The 23,726-nt window shown below is 43.7% G+C and overlaps 1 protein-coding gene across 10 annotated transcripts in view; it reads left to right on the top strand.

The window, feature by feature from the left end:
• The window catches only part of LARS2 (leucyl-tRNA synthetase 2, mitochondrial), a 130,867-nt gene that overhangs the window by 99,220 nt on the left and 7,921 nt on the right, over positions 1 to 23,726 (top strand). For 7 of the 10 annotated variants that reach the window (XM_065587104.1, XM_065587109.1, XM_065587108.1 and 4 more), the window contains 4 exons: positions 6,522 to 6,691; positions 7,166 to 7,243; positions 9,299 to 9,410; positions 20,647 to 20,774. In XM_065587104.1, coding sequence (XP_065443176.1) covers positions 6,522 to 6,691; positions 7,166 to 7,243; positions 9,299 to 9,410; positions 20,647 to 20,774 — 488 coding nt within the window. The remainder of the gene's footprint in view (positions 1 to 6,521; positions 6,692 to 7,165; positions 7,244 to 9,298; positions 9,411 to 20,646; positions 20,775 to 23,726) is intronic. The other 3 variants (XM_065587110.1, XM_065587111.1, XM_065587113.1) reach the window with 1 other exon arrangement.

Here is a 23,726-nt window from a genome sequence, read left to right as displayed (position 1 = left end):
CTTGCTCATATCGATTCCAATCAGGTGTGCGTGCGCCGCGTGCACGATCGTCGGAGAATTTTCTACCCTAGCAACACCCAGCGGGTCGGCTGTGGAGCCCCCTAGAGTGGCGCCTTCATGGCGCTGGATAAATACCCCAGCCGACCCGGCGCCCCCTCAGTTCCTTCTTACCGCCCCTGACGGTCGTTGGAACTGTGGAGCGCGGCATAGCTGTTCTCCACTCTCCCTATCTTATCCTGTTTTCTGTAGATAGTTGTAGTTGTAGTTGTTATATAGTATTAGATAGTTGTTCAGTTTACTTTTTAGTAGTTGTAGATAGTTAAAGGGGATTAAGGGGGTTGTTCTTCCCCCTTTTTCCCCCGGCGCATAGCCGGGCTCATGCCCAAGGCTCCCGGCTTTAAGCAGTGCGCGTCCTGCGCTAAGCCTATGCCCACAAGTGATCCGCACGACTCGTGTCTGAAGTGCCTGGGAGAGTCCCATCAAACAGATAAGTGTAAGATCTGTAAGGCCTTCAGACCAAAAAGGAGCGGGACTTTCGGCTTCGGCAACTCCTCATGGAGGCGGCACTTAGCCCGGACACTCCATCGGCGCGTCAGGCCCCAGCACCAAGCGCCTCGGTGCGCAGTGCCCCTGCGGCACCGACTGCTTCTCCACCGCGGGTAGAGTCGGACAAGCCTCCGCGGCACCGGACCCCTTCGGCACCGCACCCGCCGCAAGTGCCTCGGCGCCGATCCTTGTCCCCGGGACATAAGAAATCCTGTAAGGCGCAGGAGACTGCTGTCCTGAAGGCGCCGGCTCCCCCGGTGCCGGGGTTAGAGCCGCGTCCACCTTTAGACCACCAAAAGCAGGTGCCTCCTACGCCGTCGACTCCGGCTCCGAGGCCGTTGAGTCCGGTGCGGACTGGATCACCACCTCGGTCAGTGGTGGAGCCTTGTCTCCCGTCGACTCCAGAGACCTTCGCGACGGCGAGAGACCTTATTGCTCTCACGGATCCGGCACCGCTCCAACCACTGGCACCGTTGGCTCCTCGTCCGGTGCAATCCAGGGGCAAACCTGCCATGGTGCGCCCGCCATCTCAAGGATTGGACCCACGGCACCACTCCAGGTCACGAAGCAGGTCCCGACGCCACTCGCAGTCCCGGCGCCGACTATCACCTCGGCACCGGTCGTACTCGCGGCCAAGATCCTTGTCGCGGCACCGTTCTACGTCCCGGCACCGTTATGGTCATCGGTACCGATCGAACTCCAGACGTAGTTCCCGGCACCGATACGAGCGACGCTCGACGTCGAGGGGCCGCTCCCGGCACCGTGCCTACTCGCGGTCGCCTTCATCCAGGTCCAGATCAGAATCTCGGCACCGACGTGGTCATCGGCACCGGTCCCGATCTCGGCACCGCTCACCGGTACCGCATAGAGACCGGTCATCTCCGGAACGGCACCGAGCGGCACCGTACCATCCGGACCTAATTTCGGCGCGATCGGCACCGCCCTGGCCCTCGAGATCAGTGTCCCGTTCCTCCGATGGGGCCTCGAGATCGGCATACCCCCCTCAGGGGCAGGCCACTGAGGCGGACATGGGCCACTGGCAGGAGGTAGCGGAGGATCCCGCTCAAGGACCTACACACTGGTCGTTCTGGACCCCGTGGGCGTATCATCAAGCGCAGGGGGCTCCACCATCAGCCTCTCGCTCGGTACACTCTGAGCATAGGGCTCCAGAAGCCACCGTCTCCCGCCCTCCCCCAGGGGGCATGGAGGCTCCGGTGCCTGCACCGCCTGACGACCTGGACCCAGGGGCAGGCGACGCTCCGCTCCAGGGCTCACTGGAACATGACCCGCCCTTAGATCCCTTGCCACCTGAGGCATCCTCCTCATCTTCCCCAGATGAGGCGGTGGCGGGCACAACGGCCACGGGTCCGCCCCCGATAGATCTTCGGGCACACCAGGACCTATTACGTAGGGTGGCACGTAATATGGACCTACAGGCAGAGGAGATAGTGGAGGTGCAGGACCCCATTGTGAACATCCTCTCTGCGGATGCCCCATCCAGAGTAGCATTACCCCTAATTCGCACGATACAGGCTAATGCCACTGCGATATGGCAAACTCCTGCCTCTATTCCACCCACAGCCAGAGGGGTGGAAAGAAAGTACTTTGTCCCCTCAAAGGACTATGAGTACTTATACACTCATCCCCAGCCGTGTTCACTGGTGGTGTCATCGGTGAATGCAAGGGAGTGCCACGGCCAGCAGGCTGCAGCGCCCAAATCGAAGGACGCTAAGGGCTTCGATTTGTTTGGGCGGAAGGTATATTCAGCCGGGGGGCTGCAACTTAGAGCGGCTAACCAGCAGGCGCTCCTGAGCCGCTATAACTTTAATTCCTGGAACTCTATGGGGAAGTTCAAGGAGTTGGTCCCCCAAGACTCCAGGGAAGAGTTCGGGGCCTTAGTAGAGGAGGGTAAGAAGGTGGCACGAACCTCCTTACAGGCCTCCTTGGATATAGCAGACTCGGCTGCGAGGACGCTGGCTTCAGGTATCGCCATGCGGAGAGTCTCCTGGCTCCAGGTCTCAGGCTTGCCTCCGGAACTGCAGCAAACCCTGCAGGATTTACCCTTTGAGGGACACGGGTTGTTCTCGGACAAGACGGACTCTCGTCTGCAGAGCCTCAAGGACTCGAGAACAATCATGCGCTCCCTGGGGATGCATGTTCTGGGACCCCAGCGCAGGCCATTTCGGCCCCAGCCTCAGAGGTTCTACCCCCCCGCGCCTCGTCCGAGACAGGACTCTGCCAGGGGACGAGGTGGTAGGAGAAGGTTGACCGGCCCTCAACCCGGTCAGAACCAGGGGCCACCTAGGCCACCTTCAGGCCCTAGGCAGAACTTTTGAAGGTGCAGTCGAGGACGGCGCCCCAGTCATCTCCCAGGATCTAACCCCCTCCTTTCGGGATCGCCTCTCCCATTTCCACCGTGCTTGGTCCCTTATAACCTCGGACCGTTGGGTCCTTCGCACGGTGGAGAGGGGATACGCTCTCCAGTTTTCTTCGTTCCCTCCCTCCCACCCCCCCTCCCCGTCCCTCTTCAGGGACCCTTCTCACGAGCAACTTCTTACACAGGAGGTTTTTACGCTCCTGTCTATGGGGGCCATAGAGGAGGTTCCATTAGAGTTAAGGGGCAGGGGATTTTATTCCCGCTACTTCCTGATCCCCAAGTCCAAAGGGGGTCTGCGACCCATCTTAGACTTACGCGGACTCAACAAATTCGTGGTAAAGTTGAAGTTCCGCATGGTCTCATTGGGGACCATTATCCCTTCCCTGGATCCTGGAGACTGGTTCGCCGCCCTCGACATGAAGGACGCATACTTTCATATAGCAATCTACCCGCCTCACAGGCGCTTCCTGCGGTTTGTGGTAAACAAGGTGCACTACCAATTTGCAGTCCTTCCCTTCGGTCTATCCTCGGCCCCAAGAGTGTTCACAAAATGTATGGCGGTCGTGGCAGCATACCTTCGTCGGCAAGGGATACAGGTGTTCCCGTATTTAGACGACTGTCTGGTACACGGTCGCACCAGGGAGCAAGTTCGAGCTCACGTCCACATAATAGTACACACATTCCACGAGTTGGGCATTCTACTCAACAAAGAGAAATCCACTCTAGAGCCTACCCAGAGGATAGAATTTATTGGGGCAGTCCTAGACTCCGGACGTGCACAAGCTATTCTACCAGACAATCGTTTTCATACCATCACAAGCCTCATTCGAGGACTCAGGGCCTTCCCGATTACCACAGTGAGGACGTGCCTCACCCTGTTGGGTCACATGGCCTCTTGCACGTACGTAACCAGGCATGCCAGACTTCGGCTTCGCCCACTCCAGGCCTGGGTATCATCGGTATACCGCCCATATCGGGACAGCCTGAACATGGTGATCACGGTTCCGAACTCGGTCTTGACCTCCCTCACCTGGTGGCTAGATCACAGTGTGGTTTGCGAGGGAATGCCGTTTCACGCCCCGCAACCCTCTCTGCACCTGGTCACAGACGCTTCATCTCTGGGTTGGGGTGCCCATCTCGGCGAACACCATACCCAGGGCCTGTGGACCGCACCCCAACTAGCCCTGCACATCAATGTTCGGGAACTGATGGCGGTGCGCCTGGCGTGCCAGGCATTTCTCAATCTCCTACGTGGCCGCTGTGTGTTAGTTCTCACCGACAACACCACGGCCATGTTTTACATCAACAAGCAAGGAGGAGCACGTTCGTCGATTCTATGCCAAGAGGCCATTCGCCTGTGGGACTTCTGCATCGCCCACTCGATCCATCTCACGGCATCGTTTCTTCCTGGAGTCCAGAACACTTTAGCGGACCGACTCAGCAGGTCCTTTCAGACGCACGAGTGGTCAATTCGTCCGGACATCATCTATTCCGTTTTCCAGAAGTGGGGATTTCCCCAGGTAGACCTGTTTGCATCTCAAGCCAACAGGAAGTGCCACGCGTTCTGCTCCCTACAAGGGCGAGCTCTGGGCTCTCTATCGGACGCGTTTCTCCTGCCTTGGAAAGACCACCTGTTTTACGCTTTCCCTCCATTTCCTCTGGTCCACAAGGTGCTGCTCAAACTACGCAGAGACCAGGCACAAGTAATTCTAGTCGCTCCAGCGTGGCCGAGGCAACACTGGTACACCACACTGTTGGAGCTCTCGATTCAGACACCGATCCCGCTTCCGTTGTGTCCAGATCTCATCTCTCAGGACCACGGCCGACTATGTCACCCCGACCTACAATCACTCCACCTCACGGCGTGGTTGCTCCATGGTTGAACCAGGCAGAGCGACAATGCTCGCACTCTGTCCAGCAGATTCTGCTGAGCAGTAGGAAGCCTTCAACACGGACCACGTACTTGGCCAAGTGGAAGCGGTTCTCCTGTTGGTGCGAACAACGAGCCATGTCCCCGTTACAGGCACCTATTCCTCTCATATTGGAATATCTCCTCTCCCTAAAACAGCAGGGTTTGGCGATATCTTCAATCAGGGTTCACCTGGCCGCTATATCGGCCTTCCACCCAGGGGAACTCGCGTCCTCGGTATTCTCTAACCCGATGGTCGTTAGATTCCTCAAGGGCTTAGACCGGATGTACCCACAACAACGTCAGCCCGTTCCGACGTGGGACCTCAACCTGGTTCTCTCCAAGCTCACAGGTCCTCCATTCGAGCCACTGGCCACCTGTTCCCTCCTGTACCTATCCTGGAAGACAGCCTTCCTCGTAGCCATCACCTCAGCAAGGCGCGTTTCTGAACTCAGGGCGCTTACATCCGAGCCCCCATACACGGTTTTCCATAAGGACAAAGTGCAGCTTCGTCCACATCCTGCCTTTCTTCCTAAGGTGGTCTCACAGTTTCACATGAATCAGGAGATATTTCTCCCAGTCTTCCATCCTAAACCACATGCTACTCGCCAAGACCAGCGTTTGCATTCTTTGGACGTACGCAGGGCCCTGGCTTTCTATATTGACCGCACAAAGCAGTTTAGAAAGACGACGCAACTCTTCGTTGCAGTGGCCGACCGGATGAAAGGCTTACCGATCTCCTCACAATGCCTGTCCTCTTGGATCACGTCTTGCATTCGGACTTACTATGACCTGGCCGGTGTCTCGACGCCGCACCTCTCCGCTCACTCAACGAGGGCCCAAGCTTCCTCGACTGCCTTCCTGGCTCAAGTTCCGATCCAGGACATTTGTAGAGCTGCAGTTTGGTCATCAGTCCACACATTTACAGCTCACTACGCACTGGTACAGCAGTCTAGGGACGATGCTGCATTTGGATCAGCGGTTTTGCACACAGCAATGTCTCACTCCAACCCCACCACCTAGGTAAGGCTTGGGAGTCACCTGATTGGAATCGATATGAGCAAGCACTCGAAGAAGAAAAGACGGTTACTCACCGTTGTAACTGTTGTTCTTCGAGATGTGTTGCTCATATCCATTCCAAACCCGCCCCCCTTCCCCACTGTCGGAGTAGCCGGCAAGAAGGAACTGAGGGGGCGCCAGGTCGGCTGGGGTATTTATCCAGCGCCATGAAGGCGCCACTCTAGGGGGCTCCACAGCCGACCCGCCGGGTGTTGCTAGGGTAGAAAATTCTCCGACGATCGTGCACGCGGCGCGCGCACACCTGATTGAAATGGATATGAGCAACACATCTCGAAGAACAACAGTTACAACGGTGAGAAACCGTCTTTTATTCTTACATTAGCTTGATAGTGGATTGTATTATACAGTTAGGATAATACATTGAACTGCTACTTAGAAAATATTCTTGATTTTCAGTAGTGTTCATTTGTCTTCATTAAAGCAACCTAACAATTTTTTAAATGTATTTTCAATTACACTGAGGTTTTTCTTGCAACATGTAATTTCCCCTTCAACGTTCAATGGTATGGAACTCTGTGGTACAATTTTTTTTCTGTTTCTTTTTGATGTGTTGGCTTCATTCATTACAACTCAAGTCTCCCTCTTTCTGAAATCTGTCATTAAACTCAGCTGATGCTGTCCCTGGTGTACGAAGATGGCAGTCACGCCTTTGGACCCTAGCAACCAAATTTATAGAAGCCAGGACTTCCAGCACTGTGCCCAATCCTCAGCTGTTGAACGAGAAGGAGAAGGCTGAAGCCAAAAAGATCTGGGAGCAGAAGAACCTTGTGGTCTCTGAGGTTAAAAGGAACTCTTAACTATTTTGAAAATGACTAGATAGATTACTAGTGTTGTTATATCGTGCACAAGCAGTGTGCCTGACTTCTTGTGTTAGCAGGTCAAAAAGTGTGTCTTCGGATTATTCCATCATAAATTATTTTAATTGGGAAACTTTCTCTGCGTAAGCCTGGGGAGAGTGAGGTCTGGATAAGCATGTTTTTTCATAATTTAATTTATCACAGGAATATCACCTCCGCAGATTGCATATGGGGTGTGTGTGTGATATTATTTTGAGAGAAAGGTAATACTTAGTCCTGTCACAAGTGCAGGGGACTGGACTAGATGACCTCTTGAGGTCCCTTCCAGTTCTATGATTCTATGTGTATGCACATTGCAATTTGCAGCTGATTGTTAATGTTGTTGTTTTTCTAAAAATGCTCAGTATATGGAAATTGTATGTAACTAATGAAAGTGAACATTTTTTATATAACTAGGTAACAAGTTACTTCACAAAAGATTACTTGTTTAATGCTGCAATCTCTCGACTGATGGGCCTCACTAACTTACTCTCAGTAAGTATGACATCTAAAAGAGCTTATGCAATAACCTCTTTTTCAATCTCTGGACATACAACTGTACAGCCAAAATAGGAGCATAGCCTTTGTCTATCTTATATTATAAATAATTACTACCATTACTACAACTATTGCTTTTATGGCCCCATAAACTTGCATTGTACATCAATTCAAATGAAGTGCACACTAGTATCAGGTGTACTATATATTGCCATGAATAGCTTAAAGAGGAATTTGACTAACATTAAAACTTTTTAACTAAATTAAAACTAATTTTAATATCTTCCATTCCATTTGTGGACCTATGCAGAGATACATACACACATATATAGAAAGGATCTAAACCACCTGATTGTTTTGTTGTTTACATCTGTGTCCAATAATTTCAAGGGAAGCCCCTTTGAGTTCTTCATTCAGTTTTGTTTTAAATTAGAAGTTAGTCTTTTTAAAGAAATTAGTTACTATAATCATTCCAATAAATAAAAAAGAAATATTGTTACTACTGACGGGCAAAATCACAAATCCCTTGCATTCCTCTGAGATCACTTTCAGCACTAGAGCTTTTGACATTAAGAAAGCCTGGAAAATCTCTTTTTTTTTTTAAATAAAATAACTTTAATTTGGCACTCTTAATTTGAACCATCATACTGCAGATTAGCCAAGTGGTGATAGGTCAAATATAATAACTGTTGCCTTTATTATTGTGCTATACTTGATTGAGGAATTAATTCTGTTTAATTTTACAGGGACCAAAATTAGAGGTCAAATTAAACATTGATATTTTTCATCTTTGATTGCAATTAATTGTAATTAGACTTTAACTTGTGATTCTAAGCCAGTTGTTGGTTAAATTACAACACTTAACATAAGTCCCCCTAAGACATATGCAAATACTGTATTGAAATAGCAAAAATCCTAGAGACTACATAGTTCATGGGAATGAAAATGTGAGGTTTTTTCTCCAGATCAGAGATTCATATCACTTCAGACAAACATCCGAATACTTGAACACCACTCTAAATTCTGTGGTCAAGAAATAAGGGTGGGTATCTTTCAAGCACAAGTTTCCTTGTAACATTTCAGTACTTCCTCTTTCAATCCCAGCTGAAACCAGGAAGTGTGGAGATGTGTGAAAATTAAAATTTGACGAAAAACCAAGTACTAAACTTAGTCAAGCCCTAGACAAAGATGAAGAATTGAATATACATAGAAACTGAACCATCCTCATCATTGGAGATGGTTCCTCCAGCTCAGAGTGGAAGCATGCTGGCAGGGCAGAATAGGGGAAAGCTTGCATAGCTTCCACCTATGTTCTACCTTTTCTAGAGATAAATGATAAACAGGGGAATTCAGTTTCATATGCTGTCGGTCCGGCACCTTTCACAAGAACTTATAAAGAACCACTACAAAAATAACAAAGACTTGAACCACAAAAGATTTTCCTATGTTTTTCATTCCCACATTTTTTTTAGATCTCTTTAACTCTATACCAGCTTTTTCTAGACCAGGCCAGGATCCTATTCTAATAACCCCTATCTCAGTAAAACACATGCCATGGTTACATTCCTGGTCTGGCTTAATATTCTGACATGGTTTTTTTTAAATGAATTGTGAACTTACTGGGCACTGCACTTCTGGAGGTGTGTGGGAAAACACATTCCAGTACCCAGAATTCTCTTCAAGGCCCCAATCATACAAAGGCTTCCATATGAGCAGACCCCCTACACCCCCAGAGGTCCAGTCACACTGATCCTTTTTTGGAGTCCAAGTTTGTAGCTATTTTATAAGAGTGCTGGTGCCTGAGCTCTGTGTAAGAGTCTTCTGTGCGCAGCTCTTTCCAGTGGTGCACTTTGGGAGCAAGAATTTAGAATGGTTTCCATTTTCATCCTCCATGCCTTTTTTAAGCTTCTGATTCATTGTAAAATGGGACTTTTTCTGGATTTAGGCATTGATTTATGTTTTTATTATTTCATTCTCTCCATTACAAACTGCCTTTTTATAGGAATATTTATACTTATAATTCCTGTTTCTTTTTCTTCCCCTTTTCCATAGCAAGCCTCTCAACCTCTCATTCTTCACAGTGCAGAATTTGAAGATGCTTTGGCTACTCTTTGTATTATGGTTGCACCTATGGCCCCGCACATAGCCTCAGAGCTATGGAAAGGTATTTGCATAAAATGCTTTTTATTACTCCTGCAGAAAAAATAAGGTTGGGGAAATAATTTCCAAGGAAGTTACATCATAATAACTAGATAAGTTTGCAAGAAGCATCTTAAAAACGATGCACCTCCTAGGCACTTTATAGTCCACAGATCAAGACCAGTCCTCTCCTCAGTCAGTCACCATAACCCCCAAACACACAACTTTCCCACCCCAGGGAGTTGGGTTTAGTAATGTCCTCATGCCTGTCATTCCCCTTCACCCATATAATTCCTACAGTAACCTGAGTCTTATAGATTGATCACTCTGCACTTTCTGCTTTCATGATTTATATATATGGTCACATTGTAGTTTTTCTGTGGTGATGATGTGATGGGTGAGGAAAAGGTTACGTTTCTTTGGGTGAGAGGAAAAAGGACCTGCCACACCCAGAATGACTTGTACAGGCTGTCATGGAGGGAAAAGCTGACAGCTGGGTCTGGGGAAGGAAACAGACCTTTTAAAAGAAGGGTTTGTACTCATCTCTGTGATGAGTTTGGGCTAAGAGGACCCCTGTCTACAGGGCTATGTGCCAAGCAGCATGAAGGGTTGTGGATTCATAGTACTACTATTGTAGCATTCCCTGGACAACTAGGGACATGCTGATGTGAGTTAACTCCTTTAAGGGACTTGAGATAAAACCTTGCTTAAGACTTTCATCAGCTGCGTACCCTAATATCTGAATCCCTAAGTTGGCCAAACCTTACAACCCTGCTAGAGTTGCCATCAGTAGGGTGAGGGATGTACATACCAGAATTCAGAAGTCAGCAGCAATCATATTAATGATTTGTTGATAGAAATGCCAAGATATATGTGAGAAAATGGGAATATATTCCCTTTTAAAGTTGGCCACGATGGACTGTGTTACCTTGGGCATTGCATTTTATGAAGCAACGTTCAGAAGCAAAGATCTTCATGCTGTAGTTGTTTGACTCAGCAGAGCTACTACAATAGATCCTCAAGCGTTAAGAACAACTTAGGAATGGAGGTTGTTCATAACTCTGAAATGTTCTTAACTCTGAACAAAACGTTATGGTTGTTCTTTCAAAAGTTTACAACTGAACATTGACTTAATACAGTTTTGAAACTTTGCTATGCAGAAAAAAAATGCTGCTTTTAACCATCTTAATTTAAATGAAACAAGCACAGAAACAGTTTCCTTGCCTTGTCAAATCTTTTTGTTAAACTCTCTTTATATTTTTAGTAGTTTACATTCAACACAGTACCGTGCTGTATTCGGGTTGTTTTTTTTTTTTGGGGGGGGGGGTCTCTGCTGCTGCCTGATTACGTTCCAAATGAGGTGTGTGGTTGACTGGTCAGTTGGTAACTCTGGTGTTCACAACTCTGAGGTGCTACTGTACGTAGCTTATTTTTCAGAGCCACGTATAGCATTGTAATACTTACTGCCAGAGAAAAGGATTCTTGAGGAGAAATGTTAATTTTAGTTGATGGTTTACAGGTAATAGATATTGGAATATTTGTTTATGTGGAAATTTTTTCTTGCCTGTAAACCATCAACCAAAATTCATTTTTCTCTTTGTTTGCACAGAAATTACTATAATTGCCACAATCTGATCTTCCAACTGTTTGGAGTTTTTATTGCATCTGCATACAGTGCCAAGCATAATGGGGGCGGGAACACTAACTGAGGCCTCTAGACACTGCTGAAATACAAATAATATTATTGAATAGAGAATTATGAAATATGTTTGGTAAAATGACAAAAACTACCAACATGTCTTAGCTCAGATCTCTCTCTGGTCAAACATAGGACCTGAGCCTGCAAAATACGGAATGTCCTCAGTTCTCATTTAAAGTCTTTAGGAGTTGTGGATGCTCAGTATTTTTCAGGATCTGGCCTATATATGATATGAGAATACAGAGCAAGAACACCAATTAATGGACTTGTGCTCTCTTCTCTTGCTACATATATTTGAAGATGCAGTTGTGTTGTCCAGAGACTCCACCTCATGCACAAATGAGGTTAGCCTACAACTACAAAAACAGTTTGTTTAGATTGCTAAACTCAGAATCATATGGATTGAATATGAGAATTTCTGTATCATCCTGATCATCATTACACTCTATAGTTAAGCTATTTTATCACAAGAGAGATCTGTTACTATTGCCTGCTTTATATAGTATATAAATCGTGTTACTTGGAGAGGATCCAACATTTGTCATTATTCAATCAAGACATCTGTGAAAAGTATCCATCTAGAGCCAAGTTATTCAATAACAGGGAAGCAGGTTAATGTTTTCAAACATATGAGTCTGCATTCCAGATCTTCTAACCCTTGATAATCAGCAATTTCGGCATTTTCTTCAATCCCATTGTATACAGAGGTAAATTCTTGGATTATTTCAAGAACTATAGCTTTAAGATTTTAAAGACAGTCACACGTATATGAGCATAATTTGTAAAGTTATAAGCGATTTGTGTTGACTGTACCTTTTACCTCATATTTGTACACCTCATCATTACAGTTATAATCATACCTACTGGAAAAGAAGTGTTTAATAAGATTTTGGACTTGACAGTTAAACAATCTTTTCACTGTTTTTAAAAAGACAGAAAACATTAATTTTAAGATTTTTAAATCCTCCACTTAATCTCTGTTTGTGCTTCAGTTCTCCATCTGCAAAATAGGGGTAATTATCTCTGTGCCTTGGTTTCACAGCTATAAAATAGGTATGATAGTATTTCCTTTCTCCACTCTTTCTGCCTCCTGTATTTCACTTGTATTCTCTACAAGGCATGGTCTGTGTCTCTTACTTTGTGTTTGTACAGTACCTACCACAGTTGAGCCCCAATCTTAGTTGGAGGTGCTACAGTAATACAAATAGTAATAAAGCTATATATTTGCTATCTAAATTTTGGTCCTAAAATTTAATCTGATACAGTCCCTTTAATTTACTTTTTGTTTCTTTCAGTAATGAATTTAAGAAGAATTTTCTTTCTAAAGATAGAATCAGACAAGTCTTAATAATTGAATAGATATTTTTCCTGTTGGCTAAGAACAACATTGAACAGGAAAACAGATTCTTCTGTTTAACCTGCATCATGTTACACTCCTTTATTTGAACTATCCTTGAAAAGAAATGATTTTGCTGTGTTAATAGTATTTTGCAACTAGGGAGTGTTTATTGGGTAACTAAATATACCTAGCATTTAATGCATTACAGCCTTTAAAAAAGAGAGAGAGAGCACAGTTTGAATGTTTTGCATAGTACTTTGCAGTGTAATTAAGCTGCCGTCTAGACTGTATTACATTTTAGTAGTATAATCTCATTAATCTTTTCAGCTGCTTCTCGTCACTGACTATGGGTAAGCTTGGCAAAATCCTTTTTTATATATAATTTCAACAGATATTGATTATATTTAAGGATTTTTTTCTATTTTTAATCTATTTATAGCTCAGTGGTTTGAGCATGGGCCTGCTAATAACCCCAAGGTTGAGAGCTCAATCCTTGAGGGGGCCATTCAGGGATCTGGGGCAAAAATCTGTCTGGGGATTGGGCCTGCTTTGAGCAGGGGGTTGGACTAGATGACCTCCTGAGGTCCCTTCCAACCCTGATATTCTATGATTCTATGAAATTTTCACAGTTGTAGAAAGTTATGGGGGGTCAGACAATAATTATTTAATGACAGTAGACATTGAGATTCCAAACATTAGAGCCTTATAAAGTTATAACTTTATTGTCAATATCAGACATCAAAATATACAAAGTAAATATGTTTAATCAATAATCCAATAATTCCCTAGCAGCATTTTTCTTTCTTTACCTATCTGTACATTTCTATTATTGATGCAAATTATTTTTTGTCTGGGTATACAGTGAAATTGATGTTTTCCAACATTTACCAATAAAAATTTAATTCTTCCAAGCTTATGGGCAAGAATGAAGTGTGTAAGAAGATATTGCAACAGACAAATTCTGCTTTAAACTAACATCACTTTTGTATTTCAGTAGCACCAAGACTCCCCAATCAGGGCCCCATTGTGCTTGGCACTGTATACACACATCATGAAAAGACAGTACCTGCCCCCAAAGCTCTTACAATCTAAGTAGGTGACAAAAGACAACAGGAAAAAAACAACAAACAGGCTGGGAGAGCACAAGCTAACATGGAAACAGTTGTGAATAGTGTGATGAGACCTCAGCTGCCTAGATATTATCAAGAGTTTTTTAGGCTTCACAACAGAGATGATTTATAATTTAGCTTTTAGTCCACCACCTTCTGGTTCTTATGGTCCAATGGCAAAGCACTCAAAATCAGCACTCTGGGTTTAATATCACAGAATCCCTCTGGTGTAATATTTAGCCTTGTATTATAACCCTTCTTTTTTATAGATTATAATGCACAACAAAGGAACATTTTTGTAAAATAGACTCAAAACCCAATAATTTCTGCACATCAGTGATTGAAAACTGTTTTATTTGTTTGGTTTATATGTGACCATTTTGTTTATATATTTGAAGCAGAACTTTGGATAAGCAGAGAAATCTACTTAGGCCTGAGCAGTACATTTTTCCAGTTAGAGTACACCTCTACCCCAATATAACGCGACCCGATATAACACGAATTCGGATATAACGCGGTAAAGCAGTGCTCCGGGGGGTGGAGCTGCGCACTCTGGTGGATCAAAGCAAGTTTGATATAATGCGGTTTCACCTATAACGTGGTAAGATTTTTTTGGCTCCCAAGGACAGCGTTATATTGAGGTAGAGGTGTATAGGGAAAGGCTGTTTGAATGCTGTCTGATAAATGTATTACCTTTCAGTAGTTGAGCAATAATAACTGAGTAGTTACAGTACTTTGATATTTTTGTATCTTACTTTTTTGGGAAGTGCCCCTTTCTCCAGCTTAGGGCAGGAACTGTTTCCAGTGTCTTTGTGTCAGCTTAATTCTGTTACGCAGTATACACTACGCTGTAGTTTAACCAAAAAAATCCCCCAAACCAACAACAGTTAATATAGCCCCTCAGTGTGTGAAGAGTTCATCAGGCTGACATACATTTTGGCAGTCTGTGAACACTAACAGGATGAGGAAATCTATTTCCTTCCTGAAACCTTGTATCTGAGGAATATACATGCACCACTGCTAAATTTGAGATTCTTTGTGTGTGTTTGTGCTTACCCAGTATTTTCTCATCCAGGCAAGTATGTGTAGCTGCTTGTTTTGAGAAGTTTCATTTGTGCTAGACCTACTTCTGTCATGAAAAGGTGAAAGTGCCATGTGATATGTGTTAAACAAGCATGGTCACTTCATCCACTTTTCATGATTTATTGAAATTTAGCATAATTACTGGTATTTATGATGCCATAATTGTCTTGGCAACAAATTAACAGTCATTACAATAGTCTCATTCCTGAAATCCTGATTCAGTTTTAACTCAGTCCTTGCTCAGGGAAAACCTCCACTGGCTGCTGTCAGAGTTTTATCTGAAGAATAAGGGCTAAATAAAAATTCCGTTAAAGTTACTAAAAGGACGGGTAATTTTGCTTTGTCCTTGTACAAACCACATATTTACCATTGATATATTTGGTCTTCATCATCTGAACTATGCTCCTTTCCGAGCTTTCTCACCAGATTTTGACCGTTTATAAATGCCCTGGAAGAGTCTCAGAGAAGTACAGGACAGTGGAGTAGAGTTGTTGTGCTGGAGCAGAGGATTCCTGAGTCATTTATCCTGTGCAGGAAAGAATGACTCAGGATGGCCTAGGACAATGTACCTTACAAGCTAGGTCAATAATAGTAACTGTGCAAAGCTAGTTTAAGTGCAATGTGTGAAATGTTTTTTGTTTAGTGATACACTTGTATTTTCATGGCTCACAAAACCCAAACGCCTTTGAGTGCATTATCAAAGTCCCCACAAAAATCTAAAAGCAGAAATCTCAATAAGCAACATGACCAAATATCAAAAGAACCCTGATCCAATATAAAAACTTGCCACCAGTTTCTTGTCAGATCAAGAATAATACATCTGTATGAATTGAGAAGGAAAAACCATGGTGAGCCTTGTTCAGAAGGATGCAGTTGGAGTAAGCTAAATGGGAGAACATTCCAAAACTCTGGCTCTAGAAATCTAGGCCTGCATCCCATGAAATTATTTGATGTTTATGGGTTCCTGCTGTGAGACATACAAAATGATCCCCATGGGATTGTATTCAGCTAAGTTTAAGTTTAGCTTTGGGTACCCACTTGTGTGGTACTAGTAACGTTGCACAATTTTCCTCCCAGCTGTTTGGAAACAGCTATGGTAGTACTGTATTGACTTAATTGCTCTGCTGTTGCAAAGCATAGCACATGTGCTCTGCAGACATGTACCTCCTGTACTGCCAAATGTGCATCCTGATATTCCTCTGGTTTGATTTTATTTAATGGGAAGGTCCATTTAAAACCCCAGTACAGAAATATACCAAGAGCAAAGTAGAGTGATGACAATATACTTGGAATTGATTGCAGAGGCAAATAGAATACTAATCAAACATGAAAATCTGCTAAATATTGTAAATGGCTGTACAGAGGTGCTTGAGAACACTTCATTTGTCTGTGTAACGGTATTTTTACTCAATGCAGACGCTCATTGTTTTGTCTCTGCCAAACCCAGAGATTGCTAAAATACCCCTTGAATAACAAATACTTGCATCACATTAATATATGATCATTCTGTGCTGCCCCTTTCTAATATTTCCATATCTCTGCCTAAAACCCTTGCCTTAAACTCTGATCACAGCCACTTTAGATCCCTCTACTGGCTTCCTCTTACCTCCCTCGTCACATTCAGTCACCCCTCTTCCTTGCCTTCACAATGCTACCATCTGCCTACCTGTCTGTGCAAACTTCTGTTGACTTTTCCTTCTCCCCCATCCCAGGCTACATGCCTCTTTGCCCTTATGTACACTAGAAACATTTGTACTCCTATTCCAGCACCAGTGCAGTTGTAGTACCGCTGGAAAAGTACAGGTACAATTTTTTCTAGCGTAGTTGCATCCATTGTTTCATTCTACCATGCTTGTCTCCGTGCCTTCTTTCATGTGGCCCTGTAAGCTTGGGAGCATCGTGCTAATGTGATCTGTGAGCTGCCTTGCTTCCCCCTCTCTTTTTAGTCCTTCCTCAAAACAAATTTTCCATGTGGCCAATAATCTGTATTTTTCTCCACCAAAACCAGTATTTTATGGGAAGTATTATTCTTATGAAAGTCTCATGACTCTCACACTACTAATCAAAGCATTCACATGATCTTGTTGCTTTAAACCATGTCCTCCGTTCCCCATAACCCACTCTTTCACACTTGCCAGTGTTTGTTTCTGCCTTTTACAATGTTGTGTTTTAACTTGAACCCTGATCCTGTAATTCGAGCTGCAGGGCTGGACCCTGGGACCTGCGTGGCTCTGTATGAGGTAAGAGTGCATACCACCCAGGCGGATCCAGAGGCAGGATCAGGGCCTAGGGCATCCCTTAGCAGGGATGTTGCCTTTTATCAGCCTATAAAGATCTATGCACATTTATGGCCCTACATAAATAATTACTAAATAGATCAGTTGGGATTTAGGAACTACTCCTGCAGTAGACTGCATAGCCAACACAACAAGACAGGCTATGAAAATATAAGCAAAATACATGTTTCTTTGTAATGTGTATTTCGTCAGGTAACTTCTCCATCTATGAGAACCCAACATAAGCAAGATCAAAGATAAGTGTTAACATTCATAATTTCAAAAGATAAGTCTGGTAGAAATGCCAAAGTATTGGTTCAAATCATATTTTTTAATATAGTACAGCAGAATGAGTTATTTCAAAAGGAGGCTGGATAGCCATCTGTCTTGGGTGGTTTAGACACAACAAATCCTGCATCATAGCAAGGAGTTACACTAGATGAACCTTGCGGTCCCTCCTAAACCTATGATTCTGTATTTCTATTTTTGATGGCTAGTTTTTAAAAATGTACAAGCAATTCCAGATTGTGATGATGAAAGCTCCATTCTTATTTGTTTTGTTCTGAAATTATGTAACAAAATATGATTCTTGCATTCTGGAGCTTATAGAATGTGAATTAAGACAGGAAACCAACCAGGCAAGGTAAGTGAAACCTTCATTTTGGTTTCCTGTCGAACTGCATTTTCGGAAACCAGCCCTGTTGATTTTTTTCACATTTTTTAAAATATAGACGAGCTCAGTCTTTCTAAATGGTGACATGTCTTGTAGTGAAAGGATCTATTTAAAAAGAGTGACGTTTCTTTTGCAGTATTAATATTCTGTATCTGCTGAAGAATCTTTTCCTTTTGCTTATTTTATGAGGACTGGCAGCCTCCACAGGGATTATAGGTGATCCAGTTTCTGCCTCTTTAGGTCTTGTCTCAGATCTTTTGAAGGTATTTCTGCAATAGTATGAAGAAGCCATTTAAACAGGAAAATAAGGAGTGGCCTGGCCTGTATGCATGTTTTTCTGCAAGGCATGTGATCACTTGGAAAGAAGTGAGCTCATCTGTACATGCAAAAGCCAAAAAGAGATGAATCTGTAGCAGCTATCTTCTTTAAAGTCAATGAGAAAATGAATCATCACCATGAAGATTTCTACTGTTTGATTTCTTTAGTTTTGCTTTTTTGGTTTCGGTACTTCTGTTACAGAAAAATCCATTCTTATTTTGCCCCCAATGAAGTATTTTGTCAGATATTTACTTAACAAGATTGGAGCCTCCATTGTCACACTTAGGAAATGCTTGTATGTTCTTACTGTGATCAGAAATAACTCCCACCAATCCACCCCCCTTCCGAGTCATTAAGGAAATAGCTAGAGTATTTCTGTCACTTAGAGAAGTGGCTTGTCCACAACTTTTTTCTGATAGACTTTAATTTTCGGAGAGTTAAACTCACGCTCTCCCTTCATTTGCTCTTATTTGTACATTTGCCTTACCTAACCACTATGATAAATGTGTTTGTTATGCATGGAATACCATGGATTCTGTCTTTGTCTCTGTGAAGTTTTTTTTTTTTTTAATTGCTTCATAAAGCTGATTCTGAACAAATCTCGTGGGGCAATGCATCTTAGACTATTGTTTTTCCTTACTCTATTGTTTGAGTCACTGAAGACACATATAAAGAACAGGAGTACTTGTGGCACCTTAGAGACTAACAAATTTAAATGGTATTTTCCCCCACCCCCACCCCACTCCGCCCCTCTACAGTTCCTCATATCTCCTTGTCAATTGCTGGAAATGGGCCATTTTCATTACCACTACAAACAGGTTTTTCCTCTCCTGCTGATAAAAGCTCACCTTAACTGATCACTCTCCTTATAGTGTGTATAGTAACACCCATTGTTTCATGTTCTCTGTGTGTGTGTGTGTGTATATATATATATATATCTTCCTACTGTATTTTCCACTACATGCATTCGATGAAGTTGGCTGTAGCCCACGAAAGCTTATGCTCAAATAAATTTGTTAGTCTCTAAGGTGCCACAAGTACACCTGTTCTTTTTGCGGATACAGACTAACACGGCTCCTACTCTGAAACCTAAAGACACATAGGGGGAGGGATAGCTCAGTGGTTTGAGCATTGGCCTGCTAAACCCAGGGTTGAAAGTTCAATCCTTGAGGGGGCCATTTCAGGATCTGGGGCAAAAATCTGTCTGGGGATTGGCCCTGCTTTGAGCAGGGGGTTGGACTAGATGACCTCCTGAGGTCCCTTCCAACCCTGATATTCTATGATTCTATGACCTCTTTTTCACCTTGAGTTTGTAACTGTGTGTTGACAAGATATGCCCATTTTCAACTACACATCTGATCAGTTGCTATGAATTTGCAATTCTGATTGGAATTTTAGTTTAAGAAAACATTTAGAATTGTGTTATCTCATTGAAATACATGATATATTTTTAATCTGAAAATTTCTTGATTTTTTTTATAAGAAACACAATTACAATGGCAGCTGGAAGCGTCAGTTTCATGTTCAAATATTTTTGTAGATATTCAGGTTCACTGAAATTGGTGTTTTTATTTCATCCTGCAACAGGAGTAAATTAAATCATTTTATTTCCATACTAAATGTTCATTCCATGAAAGAGTGATTTCAGAACTGTTTCCTTCTATTTACTGATAACACATTTCAGGGAGTGTGAAAGAGTGCAATAATGTTTATACTTAAATTCTATAGAGCCTTTCATTTGAAAGTCTCAAAACACTTTACAGAAATTTGTTACGTAGCCTTGCAAATAATGGTATACAACATTTTACGGATGGGGAAACAGAGTCACAGTGAGGGTTAGTGATTTAAATGTGAAAAGTATCGTATTGAATATTTTGTGAGATTGAGATTAAGCAATGATTTAAACAAGAAGTAGTTGCAATTGTGAAAAGTGCAGAAAGTTGACTGGCTATAAATAGGGACCTACCAAATTCACTGTCCATTATGGTCAATTTCACAGCCACAGGATTTGAAAATTGGTAGATTTCACGTTTTCAGATGTTTAAATCTGAAATTTCACGTTGTTGTAACCCTGGGGGTCCTGACCCAAAATGGGATTGTGTGGGGGTCGCAAACCTGTTGTTGGCGGGTCACGGGATTGTCACCCTCACTTCTGTGCTGCCTGCAGAACTGGACTCTGAAAGCAGCAACCGCGGAGCTTCCTGAAGGCGCAGAAGGTTCCCTGAGGTGGGTCTGAGCTTCCCCCGAGAGCGGCTGTGCAGGGGATGGGCATTACTAGGAGCCCCCTGGCTCACGCGCTCATAGCAGCAAGGGAAGATGGGATTTCACGGGGAAGGGCTTATTTCATGGTCCATGACGCACTTTTCATGGCCGTGAAATTGGTAGGGCCCTAGCTATAAGATTAAAGTTTGTTATGTGTAACAATGTAGCATCAATTTAAATTAAAACAGAGTAAGTTTTGGCCTTCTATATCTGTGCCTTATGGCAAAGTAGCAAAGGTTTTTGGAGCTCTAACCATAATCTGAAAAGCAGTCACATTTGAATCCCTGTATATTATATAAGAAAATCCCTTTCAAAGCTCTGAATGCTGTGTATCTTTCTGTTATAATATGCTGTATGCTAAACTAAACCATATTATTTCCTCCCAGTGTATTTGGTTTAGACAAGATTTAAATTAAGCAGTCTTTTGACATATTTATGAAACTCAAAAGATTTAATGTTCTAGTTAAAGTATGATCAGCAATTTATCAATTTTATGTTGTAGGTTTGGCACATGTGCAGAATAAACTTTGTACGTATCATAAGTGGGATGATGATGTGCTGCATCAGTCCTGGCCCAAAGTGGACCCAGAATACCTCCAACAACCAGATATCATAGAGATGTCTGTTCTGGTAAGAGTTTACAAGCTGAGTTTCAGCAGTGGTCAGTGAATGCATTATTAGCTGCAGTTTTGTTCTTGAGGACAACAGTTGAGGTTTTGCATTGCTGATTGACTCAATGCTAGGTTAGAAAGAATGAAAGCTAAAGTTAGAATTGTGCTGGTTAATTTGGAAGACTGCTCAGATGAATAAGTGAAGTGGACTTACAAGAGAAACCAAGAATAAAAAAGTATAGAGATACCTGTATGATTGTGGATAGCACTACTCTAAGAGGTTTGACTTATGCACAGTTGAGGACAGGGACTGCAGAGCAAAGCTGAGTGAGTCTGAAGCAGAAATTATGAACATATCAGCTAAGGGGCCCCTACATATTTTTAATCTATTAATCCATTGATGATGATGTATCTATACAAAAGTGTATATTTATAGGCAAAACTGGCTGCTCTGCCTATCGTTAAGGTTACCTAACACTTACCATTGTAAGACCCTGTTTTGAGTTGCTTGTAACTTAGCCAAACTTTGTCTGGGCTAAAATTTTCCATGTTTGGTCTCTACCTCAGGCTGACATTTTTTGGCAGATCTCAGCAAAATATGATTAACTGTTTTCAGGAATGAGGAAATAAGTAGCTCTACCAATGTTCAATTTTTTTCCAGTTGTGCTTTGCAGACCTATAGCACCTTCATGCTTTGCAGCAAGACCTTGGAATTTGGTAAGGAAGTAGGCCTAGGGTCAGGGAGATAGATGCCTTTTGCTGTCCCCATGAAAATCCATCCAGAGTTGTCCAAGTTATAAGCCTCTGGAAGTTACCATTTGCACATGATCAATATAACTTGCTACTAAAATCTCTGGAACCTCCTGACTGCACTCAGCATGCTCCGAGACCCAACAAAGCTTTAACTCCAGATTGCGACACAGCAGCAGCAACTGTCTCTTTAGCCTTTAGGGGAACAGTTGCAGAGCTAGACGCCTGAAGGAGGGGATGCCATGAGTCCCAGGCTTATCTCTTCTGGTGCCTGTGTAACTATAATTAGAGCCATTTGTCCACATGCATTACGATAACTGTTAATTATGTAGTCACAGACTATTTGGTCTACAGGACCCCCGCCTCACTACAAGTAAAAATGTTCTCTTGTGTTTCTGTCCATCCTGTGCACTGAAGAAGACAGGATCTGTATAATAAATAGTATGTGATCAGGTAATTAAAGATTTTATTTGGGTGTATGTATGTAAAATAGAAAAACATTATGAAGGTGACATTAAGGTTCTACAACTATTTTCACAAAAAAGTCAGGAAATGCACAGGTTAAAATTCTAACAAGAAGATTAACTTGGGCACATGGCACATCTTTCAGATTTTATGATATACATTTTGCAACATGAACAATAATTTGTTCCACTACACATTTAACCTGAACAACAGAATGAGAAAATACTAGATATATTTACAGTGCAGCTAAGTTAATGTTACTGTTGGAATCTTAACTTATGTCTGTTGTTAACTGTACAGCCTTACACGGGTATTAATTTGGGGGATGGATTAAAAATCCTTGTTTATTTTCAAAAAAGGAGAAGGAGGAAAATTGCCAGAGTAGTGGTAGCATGTGAGTGGTCATAAATATGCTTAAGTCCTCACCTCATTTGGGTGACCAGCGTACAGGATGCATGAGTTTCCCCGGCCCCTCCCCCACAGCCTCAGCTTGCTCCGCCGCCAGTGCAATGCTCTGGGCAGTGGGGCTGCAAGCTCCTGGGGCAGCGCAGCTGGAGAGCCCGGCCTGACCAAGTGCTCTGTGCTGCGTGGTGGCGTGTCTGGCTCCAGCCAGGCAGCGTGGCTGCCTGTCCTGGCGCTCTGGGCGGCGCAGCTGTAGCGCCGCCAGCCACCGGTGCTCCAGGCAGCGCAGTAAGGGAGCGGGGAGGTTGGATAGAGGGCAGGGGAGTTCAGGGTGGTGGTCAGGGGGCGGGGTGTGGTTAGGGGTTGGGGCGGTCAGAGGGCAGGGAACAGGGGGGTTGAATGGGGGCAGGGGTCCTGGCGGGGGCAGTCAGGAAATGAGAGCAGGGTTTGGATGGGGTGGGGGGGCAGTCAGGGGTGCGGGGGTCCGGGGGGCTGTCAGGGAACAGATGGGTTGGATGGGGCAGGAGTCCCAGGGGGGCCTTCAGGGGGCGAGAAGCAGGAGGGGTTGGATGGGGGTGGGGCTGGGCCACGCCTGGCTTTTTAGGGAGGCACAGCCTCCGCTAACAGGCCCGCCATACAATTTTGGAAACCTGATGCAGCCCTCAGCCCAAAAAGTTTGCCCACCCCTAGCTTAGAAGAATCTTTCAGTTGCTTATGGTTTCTCCTTTTGTTCTCCAAGCAAAGGAAAGTCCCTAATGCCAAGTGGGCAGAAACTTCAGACTACAATTTTTGCTGTAGTCCTATTTTAAAAAGAAGTAATTTAAATGGTTTACAATGGCAAAAGTATGGCTTTTTCATTCATCCGTAACTCAAAAACAACCAAAAGGACTTCGCTGAAAATTACCAAAAAGATAAACACACACCTCGCCTTCAAGATCAGTACAAAATACTTGATTTAGGATGAAAAAATCAAATGCACAACTACAAAATGGGGAATAACTGGCTAGGTGATAGTACTGCTGAAAAGGATCTGGGGGTGATAGTGGATCACAAATTGAATATGAGTCAACAATGATGCAGCTGTGAAAAAGGCTAATATCATTCTGGGTTTATTAAGAGGAGTGATGTATCTAAGACCCAGGAGGTAATTGTCCTGCTGTATTTGGCACTGGTGAGACCCTCAGCTGGAGTGCTGTGTCCAATTCTGGGCACCATACTTCAAGAAAGATGTGGACAAATTGGAGAGAGTCCAAAGGAGAGCAACAAAGATGCTAAATGTTTTAGAAAATCTGACCTATGAGGAAAAGTTTAAAAAAACCCGCCCATGTTTGGTTTAGAAAAGAAGCCTAAGGGG

Source organism: Chrysemys picta, chromosome 2 (assembly GCF_011386835.1).
Source record: "Chrysemys picta bellii isolate R12L10 chromosome 2, ASM1138683v2, whole genome shotgun sequence".
In the NCBI taxonomy this organism is placed as follows: Eukaryota; Metazoa; Chordata; order Testudines; family Emydidae; genus Chrysemys; species Chrysemys picta.
The sequence above is the reverse complement of the archived record's forward strand: the minus strand, read 5'-3'. Positions and strand labels throughout refer to the sequence as shown.